General features: G+C 43.5%; 1 protein-coding gene across 2 annotated transcripts in view; it reads right to left on the reverse strand.

Moving 5' to 3' along the window:
- Positions 1-13,651, reverse strand: part of Coro1c (coronin 1C) — an 89,412-nt gene that overhangs the window by 15,320 nt on the left and 60,441 nt on the right. For both annotated transcript variants that reach the window (XM_008848951.3, XM_008848952.3), the window contains exons 4-5: positions 2,207-2,336; positions 552-733 (exon numbers count right to left, since the gene is read on the reverse strand). In XM_008848951.3, the coding sequence (XP_008847173.1) occupies positions 552-733; positions 2,207-2,336 (312 nt within the window). The remainder of the gene's footprint in view (positions 1-551; positions 734-2,206; positions 2,337-13,651) is intronic.

A 13,651-nucleotide genomic window follows, 5' to 3' on the forward strand; every position in this document is an offset into this window, starting at 1 on the left:
GAAAGTTCCTGTGATGGGTAAGTGTTGCCCAACACTTTAGGTGCAAAATGTTGAAAAACATCAACCACATCTCAAGAAGCCCCAGAGTATAGCTGAAGAACTTTAATGCTGGCAGTTTCAGGCCTGACTAAAAACCTGAATGTATACCTTTGGTCAGGATATGTGACCTCGCTGAGGCCCAGAAAGGGGAGAGAGAAAAGCTGAGCTGATGGCTGGTCCTGCTGCAGCTCTGTACGGCACCTGGACACTTTCTGGGACCAGGGTGGGCATCAGTTAGTGAGCAGTCAGCACTAAGTTCCAGACAGGAACAGAGTCTGGTTTAACTCATCCAGACCTATAAACTCTCAAGGGCATTAGGAACTGTTCAAAACCAGGCACCAAGTGAAGTGAAGAGTTAAGGAAAGGCTGGAAATGACCTCAGAGAGAAGAGAGACAAGTGTGGTCAGCAGTGTGAGCCACCCCCTGTTCAGCTGCACCTGTACTCAGCAGGGGCCAGCGGCTTGTATGCACCAGCCTTGATAGCAGAGCTCAAGTTGCCTTAGGACACTCACAGCCACAATCTCTTGCTTCCTGGGGTCGATGACTCTCACTCTCTTGTCTTTGGAGGCCGTGCAGATGAGACTGCCATTGCGATTCCAGCTCACGTTGTAAATCATGTCTGAGTGCATGTCGTCCAAGTTAATGAGGGCTTCCCCTGTGCCCACATTCCAGATGATGATGGCATTGTCACAGCCTGCAGCAAGCAGAGTCAATGCCAAGATTAGACATACCTGCACACCATGCTGGAGAAAGCTACAAGCCTGGTGGGAACAGGACAGGGAAGGAAGGGCTCTACCTACTGAGAGGCTGGAGTAACAAGGAAAAGGGATTTGACTAAAAGAACATTATTAAAGAAAATATAGTTTGTTAAGTAAGGTTCCTATGAAGTCATCAGCCAACCAAAACCAAGAATGACACAAGAACACAATCCTATCATTTTTCAAAGAGCTAAATGGAAGCATAGGAATGAACGTAATTTATTTCTTTTCCAATGACACTTGGCAGGGCAGGTCATTCAAATCAGTGACATTGTGAGCTGAGGTCCTGTATATGAAAGTGAGGTGAATTACAGTTACAGAGGGACACAAGGACTTGTCTGTGGCTCATAGCAATCTTTTATCTTTGAAATGGGAAAAAACGGAGCAAGAGTAGTCTGCTATGTAGACCAGGCTGACTTCAAACACACAGAGATCTGCCCGTTTCTGCCTCCTGAGGTATGTGCCACCACACCAAACTCAGAATTTTGAAAAATGTATATAATCAAGAGATAGCATAGCATATTTTCATCATCTCCAAAGCTTAACCACTGCCATCTCCCTTGTGTGTGTGTGTGTGTGTGTGTACATACATGGAATGTACCCATGTATATACTGTGTGAAAGTTAGAGGACAACCTTGGTTGATTCTTTTGAGGCAGTCTGCTACCGGCCTGGAACTCACCAAGTAGGCTACGCTGGCTCGGCCGTGAGCCAAGGGATCTTTTTCTACCTCCCCAGTGCTGGGATTACAAGTATGTACTACCACATCTGACTTTCTTTACATGGGTTCTGGGGATCAAACTCAGGTTCTGAAGTACTCTCTTGAATGAATCATCTTCCTAAGCCAAATATAAAAAAAAAAATTTTTTTTTTTTTTGAGGCAAGGTCTCATTTATCTCAGCCGGGCTAGACTTTAATGTACTAGGTAGCTGAAGATGACCTTGAACTTAATGTACCACCACATCCAGTTTATATACTGCTTTTAATAAAGAAAAGAAAATCTAAATTTTGGGCAAAGGGAAATATTTCTGTAAGATAAACTTGGAAAACCAGCAGACACAGTAAAACCTAAGTCACCAGGCTCCATTGCAGTACTGTTTAGCTGATTAATCAGAAACAGCATCAACATCCAGAACTGTGTAACTGAGGTGTACCCAACAAAATACCAATGTGGAGTCATTAAGGAGACCATAGGAAGAACACACAGTGGCACATGGAAAAGATCACAGTATACCACACAATACAAATATAAGCCACGTATAAAGTGTACGAACCCATCCTGTGTGTAAAATAATCTGAATGCACACCATGGTTCTCTAATACTCAGCTTCAAAACTGCACAGCACTTGGTGCCCCCTCCACATGAAGGGCTACAGGAAATAAAAGCAAGGCAGACTGCTTGGCTCCTACCTGCACTGAGAAGTACGTTGCGGGCTGTCGGATGCCAGGCCACAATGCCAACTCTTTTTGAGTGGCCTTCTAGAATCACCACAGGTTCAGTCAGGGAAAGGGTGAGTCCATTTTCTGGGATCTGCCAAACCTGTTGGAAAAGGAAAGATGAATGGAAGGAAAGCTCACCTTTCATCACTAGGTTCACTGTGAGCACCCAGCTTGAAGACTTGCTCTATCCAGTCAGAGCACACAATAGTAACTGTAGAAAAGGCACTACGAAACAACTGTACAGTGTTTTGAAAATGTGAGTACACTAAGGATCAGAAGATTGGTAGGGCCTATAAAATGTGACCCTTCTTCTTTCTTTATATCAGTTAGGGCTTTCTTTAATTCATTGGTAAGTTCCAAACTATCCAGTGAGAAGTATCTGATGTACTGAAAGAAAAGTACAAAATATATGAAGTGCTCCTACAAAGACATAGCAGCTGAAATCCTCAGCTGGATCTGTAGCTCCTGAAGGAGTGGTGCAGTTTTAAAATGTGCTCTGTAATTTTACATTTGGAACATGAAAATATTTCTAACACATGCTACAGAAAGCAAGGCTTACTAAAGGAAAAAAGATAATAGAACTTAATCAAAACAAAAACTTAGAACCCTATCAAGAAAACTATCAAGAACCCTATCAAGAAAGTAGAAAGACAACCCACAGAATGGAAGAAAATAATTTGCAAATCATATACCTAGTAAGGACAAATACAGAACTCAAAACTTAGTAATAAAGGGACAAATAATCCAACTTAACAAATGGTCAAGACATCAGAATAGACATTTCTTCAACATAGTCATACACATTCAAAAAGTACATGTGTTGGGCATGGTGGCACATGCCTTTAGTCCCTTCATTTGGGAGGCAGAGGTAGGCAGATCTCTGTGAATGGAGGACAGCCTGCTCTACATAGTGAGTTTCAGGCCATCTGTGGCTACAGAGAGACTCTGTCTCAGAAAGAACAAAAACATGGGCTGGAGAGATGGCTCAGTGGTTAAGAGCACTGGCTGCTCTCGCAGAGGTCGGACCCGGATTCAATTCTCAGCACCCACATGGTGGCTAACAATTGTCTGTAACTCCATTTTGAGGGGAATTCGATTCCCTCTTCTGACCTCTGAAGGCATTGTACAACACAGTGCACTTACATACATGTAAGCAATATACTCATACACACAAAATAAAAAATTAAATATTTTTAAAAGACCAAAAATAAATAAATAAAGCACATACAAAGATACTTGACATTATTAGTCACAATGGAAGTGCAAATCAAATCCAGAACACTCACCTCACCCTCAACCCTATGTTGCATGGATCAGCTGGGCCATCTTTTACCAAGTGGTTTAAAAAAATGTGACATGCTTGTGCAATGGACTATTATTTTGCCATAAAGAATGAAGCACTGATCTGTGCAACTATATGGATGGACCTTGGAAACATTATGCTAAGTAGAAGAAATTGGACACAAAAGGCCACATGTTGGCAGGATCCCATGTCTGTGAGGGGTCTGCAATGGGGAAAGAGAGACGGGAAGCAGATCAGTGGTGGATTAGTGCTGGGAGCAGGGAACAAGGTTAGGGGACACACATTCCTTTTTAAAAAAAAAAAATAATATAGGAGACCCTACAAAGGGACTTCCTATGTAGCTCTGGCTGACCCAGAACTTGCTATATAGACCAAGCTGACCTCAAGAGATCTGCCTGCCTCTGCTTTCTGAGTATTCGGTTTAAAGGTGGGCGCCACCACACCTGGCCCCACATATTTGTGAGTATCCTAGAAATCACTGAATTGTACATTTTAACTGGGCGAATTCCATATGAGCTTTATCTTAAAAAACTTTTTTTGTGTGTGTCTGTATATGATGTGTGTGTGTGCGCACGTGTGTGCCATGGCATACATGTAGAGGGCAGAGGACAACTCTGTAAAGTTGGTTCTCTCCTTCCACCTTTATGTGGGTTCCAGGGATCAAACTCAGGTCATCAGGCTTGCTCAGCAAATATCTTTACCTGCTGAGCCATCTTGTTGATCCCATGAATTATATTACAAATAACACAAAGTAGTTTTTTTTTTCCTCCCTTAAATATGGTGCTGGAAAGATGGCTCAGTGGTTAAGAACTCTGGCTGCTCTTGAAGAGGACCTGGATTCAGTTTCCAACACCCACTTGGCTGTTAACTGGAGTCTATAACTCCAATTCTAGGGAATCCAATGCCCTCTTCTGACTTCTGTGGGCACTGCACAACACAGGTACTTTTACATACATATAGACAAAAGCCTTCTGGGGCCTGAAGATGGTTTAGTGGGTAAGAGTGTTTGCTCTCCAAACATGAGGATCTGAGTTTGAATTCCCAGCAGCCACATAAAAAGTCAGGCATGGCTGTACATGCCTGGAACCCCAGCATTGGTGAGGGTGGGCACTGAGACAGGAGGATCCTGACGGCTTACTAGTCAGCCTGGACGAATTCAGTGGGAGACTCTGCCTCAAGCTAATATGGTAAAGAGCAATAAAGGAAGACGTCTGACATCCTGCAATGGGCAACACATGTGCACATGCACTTATACACTTAAGCACATTCACCACCACCCATATCCACACCCTCCTGACTGATGCTGACAGGCAGAAGGTTCACCACAACCTAACTGGAGAACTGTCTGGGTAATAAGGAAAGACATGGACAAGATGTGGCAGAGTGGAAGAACGAAAGATTTAATGTAGAGCTTCAGAGTGTTGAGACTATAAGCATGAGCTACCATGCTAGGTGAAGACAGAGGTTTTAAAGGTGAAAACAGAAGCACCCTCTAAGAAGTTGCACGTAAGCTGAGTAGCTCAAAACCTTAGCAGACTGCATATTAAATGGTGTCCGGTTAATGAAAAGGTTGAAGTTTAAAATAGTTACGTTTTTACAAATAAGTAAATTTACCATCGTGAAAAGGTCTTAAGGAACAAGCTCAATAAAAAGTCAGCTCTTGTAAGTAAAAAGTCACATTCTGCAGTGGAGCAAGTGAGACAGAATGAGCGGGGTACATTACGGAGACAAATATCTGTCTGCTTTCAATTGCTTAGTGCAAGGCAAAGATCTGGATTAGACGAGTGCTTAAAGTTCAGTTCAGCTGTTATTCTATAAAAAATGAGAACAAAAGTTTGCCATCCTACAAAATGAGAAAATCATCAGTGATTCATTCACTGTTAGAGCTAGATTCTACTCAAGCTAAATATAACCTGGTATACAAATCAAGGCAAAATAAACCAAGCTTTTGCCGGCTCAAGCCTAGAGGTCACCTGACAGTCCTGCCCTGACTCCCATCACTCAGCAAAGTTTACAGAGGCAGCTATGAGCAGAGAAGGCAGGAACACAACCTCCCTGCCTAGTCCTCCCTTGCCCAGACCACAGGCCTGATCCCTTGGGGTGTGGGGGCAACTGCTTCTTCTCTAGTAGGGCATATGTGCTTTCATCCTGACACATTTTTATTCAAAGGTTTATGATTAGCAAAACAGCTCCAAATTGAACCTGACCATCTGAAAAAAAAGAACTGAAATTCTGAACAGAACAAACAGAAAACAATGGCTATTAATTAGTTCAAAGCATGAGGTCAGCAGAGAGACAATTATGAAATGGGACTTTAGTGACTCAACAGGAAATGTATTTTGCAAGATGAATCTGACCCATACCTCTGACATGTGGTAATGCCACCTGCCAACCCCAGATGGCACCCTAGCCTTGGCCTGCTGGGATTCCTTCAAGGACTCTAACAGCTTCTCTGCCTAACTGATCACCAACCAAGCAGTGAGTTTCCTAAATCCTGAGGCACAAATCACTGGTGGAAGCTTTGGATTTCACCAGCATTCTCCCACTTGATATGGAGTAGAAGCAAGGTTCATCATGGACTTCCCTTTTCCTTCTGGTAGCTTCTGCTTCATCTACCTCTTGCTTGAATGGAGAGAAAATGTCAAGAGTGAAAGAAGAACTTTTGGACTTTTTGAACCCAGGAGTCCTGTGTTCCATTTTGTCTGCACTTTCAGCAGATCTGGTGGCTCTAGGTGCATTGGATGAAGGCACCTAGCTCATTTTACTACCTCGATCTCAAGCACACCTAACATTTATTGAGTAAACATTATACAGCAGGCTTGGTACCAGATAATTAAGCACAGGCCCACTCTAGGAGCCAATGGTTTATCAGTAAGCTTCCCCTCAGACTGAAAATCAGAGACAGCAAACACAAGCAGTGAGATATGGAAAGTTCTGGGGCTGGGTAAGCCCTGGTTCAAATCCTGCCCAGGCCACTTTGACAATCCTGGGTAAACAGCACACCTGCAACACCAGTCCCTATGCTCTCCAGGCTCACTAAAGGATTAAGGGAGGTTAGGAAGCCCTCAGACCAAACCTTGGTACAAAAAGAGTGTTCCCAAACATGAACCATCTACAGCAGTAGCTGAGGTGCAGCTCTAGACAGACTGATGGAGCAAATCATGATATATACAAAAGCCAGCCAGCAATGTGGTAGGGGCATTCCCTGAACAATATACACCCTGAGTTTCCTTATCTACAAAATGAGGTGGCTGGATGATTGATGTGGTAATATGAATCCAACACATTTAGGGTAATTCCCAGCATAAGCAGAAACTGTAATTTTGGGTAGGTTTATCCCACAGATTTTTCACAGGGAGTTCAGTGTAACCAGAGCTGTGCCACCATAAATGGGTGCTGACCAAAAATGCAATTGCCACTAGGCACTTTACTAAGCAACCCAGTCCACTCTGGAAGGGTTCCTGAAGAGACCACATCTAAGAATGAAGGGGAGGTGATAGACAAAATCAAGTAGCCATTTCAAAGCGAACACCACAGATGCACAAAGCAATTTTCTAAGTGCACGCAGCATCTATACAATGCCACAGAATGATGGGCCAGCAGAGAAGAAATCAGTCAGAAAGAATGCCATAGGCACTAACAGCCCAGGAATAGAATAGCAAGTCTGTGAGACAAAATGAAGACACCAGAACCACAGTGCTGCTGGGAATGAAGATGGTGCACTCTCTGTGGGCTGTGGGAAAGAGCTGTGTGCCCTTTCACACTGTGCACACACATCCTCTGGCTGATACTGCAGGCCCTATGCACAGGCTGCCATTACCTGGCTCTCTGCAGATTGTAGGGGGACCTGCTACTTTTGGGTGTAGCCTGTCGGTGCTGACTGAAAGTCTTGCTTACTGTAGCTCAGGGACAAAGAGCAGAAGTGCCACTCTACTTAGTCCTGTGCATAATCTGTTACTCTGGACTGGATGTCAGAAGACTCAGGCTGCTGTCAGAGATGGGACACTAATTGGCTATGTTAGCATTAAATTTTTCACTTCTGGGAGCCAGATTCCTTGTTCATACTGAGGGCAGCATGGAGTATGCTTACAGAGGGTTCCTGAAAAGGTCAACTGAGATAAAACCCTTTGCATAGCACTAACCTAATAGGAAACCATGCTAAAAGGAACACAGGCTTTGGAGCTAGGGAGCCTAGGTCCTGCACACTGCTCTTCTTAGCTGTGTGGCCTCTGACAAAAGCACTAATCTGGGCTGAAGAGATGGCTCAGTGGTTAAGAGCACTGGTTGTTCTTGTAGAGGACCCAGGTTTGAGTCCCAGCACTCACATGGTGACTAACAACCATCTGTAACTCCAGTTCCAGGGGATCCAACACCCTCTTCTGTCTGCCACGGGTACTGTACAACATGGGTGCACTTACACACATGCAGGCATAACACTCATACACATAAAAAATAAATTTTAAAAACTCGCTAATCTCTGAGCCTACGTTTCCTAAGTTATAAAACTGGTCAATTCCTGCCGTACCTGAGCTGTTAAATGATCAAACGCAAACATGCACATAAAAGTTCAGAACGATGCAAGGCAGAATGCCTGTTCTGTGCTCCTGGTCATACCTCTTGCCATCACTGTGATGCACATATTTTTAGGTGTGAACACCAAAACTTCTGAAAGAAATCTCATCTTCAGACTAATTCAGCACTGTGCTTAACTAATTAACACTAATTTATATCCAACATATCTAAAGAAGTTCTTGTTTATGCCTAGAACAATCAGCCCTGCGAGGACAGATTCCATTGCTGTGCGGTTAGTCTATCTCTGCTCCATGGCTACCAACACCAATCAGCTTTCTCAAAACACAGATATCCTCTGCTGAGGATTCCCAGAGTGGGCATCAGCACAGCAGGGGCAAGTTCCTACCCTGCATACTCAAAAAAGAAAGGCTGCGTGTTCCTGAAATTTTCTATTTAGACAGTGCATTACTATGGCAATGTTTTGTTTTGAAAGAAAGGACAAAAACACAATCCGTCCCAAGGGTTTCCAGATGAAAAAGTGAATCAATCACTGAAAACCCATTGAGGTTCTGGAAAAAAAAAACAACCTCAAGCACATGTTTGGAACTACTGAGTGGCTAGCATCTTTTCCACTGTGACACCCCCACACAGGGAAGAGGGCAGCTCCAGAGGGCATTCTAACCAGAAAGACAAGGAACAGGAAGAAACTTGGGCTTTTCTAGTAATAAAGCACAACTGGTTTGATGGTTTTATTTTTCAAACATGTACAAATTTAAAGCACACAAAGTGTTTCCAGACCCTTCCTATTTTAATCACCCACCACAAACTCGCTACCAGGCTAGGCACTAGAGTTATAACTATAAAAGTGACCCTTTCCCTGCACCCACAAAAGGTGAAATTTTTAAAGTGTTAAGGACTCTGATTTCAAAGGGAATATGAAGGACAGAAAATCTGTCAAGACATGGGGAGTTGTAGGGATTTGGTGGCTGCCACAAAGCACCCCAACAGCCAGGGCAGAGTATGGAACAGCAGCACTTCCTAACGGACAAGTCTGAGTGCAAGCTGGGCTCAGGAAATCAAGAATGGATTTGCCAAAGGTCAACCACTGGTAAATGGCCCGGACACAAACTGTGCACAATAGAAATTAAGCCCTGCTAAACAACTGAGGATCACAGCATGACTTCCATTTCCATTTCAGGGCATAAAGTTTAGTGGGGAAAAATCCATGAGGAAAGCAAAAATGAACAAGATACAGAGTTTCTGTTCATTTATATAGGATTAAGAGGGGTGAAAGTATTCACCAAAACTAAATCATCTGGGGCCATTTAGGACATGAGAGGGCATGGGGGCATTTAGGACATTGGAGCCAGTTAGGACCATCTCACTTGTAGGATCTTTCCATCACCCAGATTCTAGGGGAGCCTGTAAGGCAATCCCTTACTGTCTGAACTAGCCATTTTCTGCATTTGTGTTTGATTACTGCTCTACTGATAAGGGTAATCAACAACAGTCATGGATTAGAACTTGTCTGTTCTCCAAATTATTAAAGTACTGCCATTTACTTGGAGTTAAAATTTCTCCAAGTAAAATACTTAGAAGCCACATCTCAAAAACTCCCTATGTGAAGACAGTGTCAAAGCACACACACACACACACACACACACACAAATTTAGAACAGAAACAAAGGGTGTCTTCCAGAGAACTTACATAATCATTGTCTCTCAGTATCAAACACTGCTCCAAAAAAGAATATGTGAAAGGCAAACTACAATATAATTTACTTTTAGACTGATTAAAGAGAGATCTTTTAAAAACTAGAGAAGCTGGGTTGGTGAGGTGATTCAGTGGGTAAAAGTGCTTGCTGTGCAAGCCTGATGACCTGAGTTCAATCCCTGGAACACATGTAAAATGTTGGATGTGGTGGTACACATCTGTAAATCCCTGTACTCCTATAATGAGATGAGAGGCAGAAACAGGAGAATTCCCTAGAAGCTTGCAGGTCAGCCTAGCCTGGAGTATTCAGCACAGAAGTAACAACAAGAGAAATCCTGTCTTAACACGTGAAAGGCGAGAAATGACTTGAAAAAAGTTGTCCTCTGACCTCCACATGCACAGTGTGGCATGCATGCATGCCCATTCCCCAACCCCTAGCCCCCCGACCCGCCAATGGAAATACTGGACATGGTGGCCCATGTCTATAATCCTTGTACTTGAGAGAAAGAAGCAGGAGGGTCAGAAGTTCAAAGTCATTCTGGGTTTCATAGCAAGTTCTAGGCAAGCTTGGGGAAATACGAGACCCTGTCTACAAAAGCTGAAACAAACTGATAAATAATGGAGAAACACCCATTAGGATTGACCATTCTCCTAAAATTTTTAAGAGGCAGCACTATGGCTGAATCAATGCTTACATGCTTGGAACTCAATGGGCCTTACACAGTAACTCACAAAGCAGTTTTTTAACTTTAGGTTATCCTTTCATAGTCATCTGATAGAACCAGCTCTGCTGTGCTTTTTGTTTTGTTTTGTTTTGTTTGTCTTTTTGAGACAGGATCTCCCTGTAGCCCCAGCTGGCCTTGAACTCACAGAGATCCGCCTGCCTCTGCCTCCCAAGTGCTGGGACTACAGGCATGTGCCACCATGCCCAGCTCTTATACATCCAAAGTCACCACAGCAACCCTTTACACACTTGCAGCTTCCGTCTGGTCTTCTACATAGGCATTAGTGTTCTCAGCATGCCTCCACATTCTGTGTAAGGCTATGGGGACTAAGTGTGTGAATGCCCTGCCTGGGCTAAGAACTCCTGGTACCTGGTTCTTCTTGGTGGTATTCTCGGCTGGGCCTGCGCCTTGCTGTGTGCCTACTGTCTGCAGCTCTGGGGTTGCTACCAACAGTCTGCACTCAAGAAAACTACTGAGAACTTTTCTGTCCAAAGAAAAAAGTGTGGGGTTTGAAACCATTTAATCTACAGTGTTCCTTTGCCCTTTGGCATAGCAAGGTAGAAAGGTTTTAGAAACAGGTAGGACAGGAGAAGATCAACTACTCATTTAAAATTTCATTTCAATTGCTAAGTTATAAAAGCTTCAATTAGCCTATTAATATGATTTGGAAGACATTAAGTGATTAAAGAGTGATCTAGATATCAGTTCCATAATTAAAGAGTTTAGGAAAATTAGCAAGATTTAAGCCAGAACATTATTTAATTTATAAAATGTTCATTCTGAGGGCTGGAGAGATGGCTCAGCGGTTAAGAACACTGACTGTTCTTACAGAAGACCTGGGTTCAAATCCCAGCACCCACATCGCAGCTCACAACTGTCACAACTGTCAGTAATTCCAGGTCCAGGGATCCAATAGCCTCTTCTGTCCTCTGTGGGCATTGCATGACACAGGTGCACTCACTTACATGCAGGCATAACACTCATACACATAAAATAAAAATAATAGTTAATTTTTTTAAAAAAAGTTTATTCTGGCACTACCAAACAGGGATAGCATGAGAGGATTCTGGGAAGATGGCAGCTTCAGTGGCAGCATGGCTTTGCATTTTCCCAAGCCCCACCATAAAAACACAGAGCAGATAACAAACCAAGACACCCAGGGATAATATTCACACAAAACTAGATGATGACCCCCAAAACACAAGAGGCAGAGGCAAACAACCTCACTGACCTGACACAGGAGCACACTGACAGCACACCAGCAACCAAGAGGGGCTCTGCCTTCTCTGGCAGGAACTAAGCAGAGCCCTGCCATTAAAACAACCAGAGAGGCAGGTGCACTCAGACCTTATGTTCTCAAAAGCCACCAGCAAGGGCTCTCCTTCCTTCCCAAGACAGGCTTGCAGAGAAGAAAACAGAAGGAATGAATGGTTAACTCCATCCAGGGAGGAGTAACAGGCAGGGCACAGGAATGAGAAAGGCCAAACAAAGCAGGCCAAGAAAGCAGGGCACCATTTTTCTGAATATCACATAAAATGCTCTGTGACATCACCCATCCAAACCAAGCCATCTTGGAAAGCCTAGAAAACCAAACTCACACAAAATTAAATATACATGTGTGTACTCACATGCACATGCACACACACACACAGAGGATTCCAAAATGAGAGACTATTTCATTCTTAGGGATAAGAGAAAAGGGCATTAAAAACTTCCAGGGGCTGGAAAGATGGCTCAGGGGTTAGGAGCACCGACTGCTCTTGCAGAGGACCCGGGTTCTATTCCTAGCACCCACATGGTGGCTACAAACCATCCTTAACTCCAGTTCCGGGGAATCCGAAGCCCTCTTCTGACCTCCAGGGCATTGCACAACACGGGTGCACTCACATACATGCAAGCAATACACTCATACACATAAAATAATAAATAAAATATTTTAAAAAACCTTCAATATGCTAGTTCTTTTTTTAAAGACTTTTTATTTTGCATGTGTGTGTATGTTGCTTACATGTATGTAAGTGTACCTGTGGCATGCAATCAATGCCTGTAGCGGTCAGAAGAGGGCATCAGATTTCCTGAAACTGGATATAGACAGTTGTTAGCTGCCATGTGGGTGCTGGGACTCGAACTCAGGTCCTCTGCAAGAGCAGCCAGTGCTCTTAACCACTGAACCATTTCTCCAGCCCCCAGTATGTTATTTCAAAATGAGATTAAAAGGTATCACGACAAAGAAACATCATAAATCAGACTGAAATTTAAAAATGAAAACACTCTGCAGGCATTGCACAACATGGGTGCACCTACCTACATACAAGCAATACACACACACATACATAAGATATAGTAAATAAATATAAAAAAAGAAAACACAAATAAAGAAAAAAATAGAAATAAAAATCACTTTAAAATGAAGACTAACCAGCCAGGTGTGGTGGCGCATGCCTGTAGTCCCAGCACTTGGGAGGAAAAGGCGGGAAGATCTCTGTGAGTTCAAGGACAGCCTGGTCTACATAGTGAGTTCCAGGCCAGCTGGGGCTACAGGGAGATCCTGTCTCAAAAAGACCAAAACAAAACAAAACAAAAAAAAAGAAGACTAAGCAAGAAAGAACAGTAAGAGTAAATAAACACAACAAATAACATGCCCCAAAGAAATGAAAAGTAGATGCCCAAAATGCTAAAAGTAACAAAGACCAAGGGGAGGAAGGCAACTTGGTCTGGCAGTTGTAAAGAGGCAGGAGGCCAAGAAAGATGAGCCTGTCTGAGGAGAGGTCTAAGAATACTTGCACTGGACAGGTCGTCTGGCCCAAAGGACCTCATTGACCATCAAATGGCCCACTGTATCATCTGTAGCCACCAAGCACTAGTCTCAATCATCAACTGAAAATGTCTCCTGTGGTTTATCAATTAAGCTTTCCAACTGCTTAAGCTGCCCTCCAAAAGCATGGACCAGAGACAAAGACAGAGAAGTAGCTGAAGCTGCTGGTCTGGGCTGAGAGGAAAGTTGTCTGCAAAAGGGATGTCTCCACTGTGAGACCACCCTGCCCTTTGAGCAGGGCTCAGCCGGTGGCAACAGCACATGAACTACCTGTCTTCTTGCCTGCCCTATGTCACAAGAAGGGTGGGTCTCACATTCATGAGTTCGGGGGGGGGGGGGGTGCAGC

The sequence above is a fragment of the Nannospalax galili genome, unplaced genomic scaffold (genome assembly GCF_000622305.1).
Source record: "Nannospalax galili isolate Female #2095 unplaced genomic scaffold, S.galili_v1.0 scaffold103, whole genome shotgun sequence".
Classification (NCBI taxonomy): Eukaryota; Metazoa; Chordata; class Mammalia; order Rodentia; family Spalacidae; genus Nannospalax; species Nannospalax galili.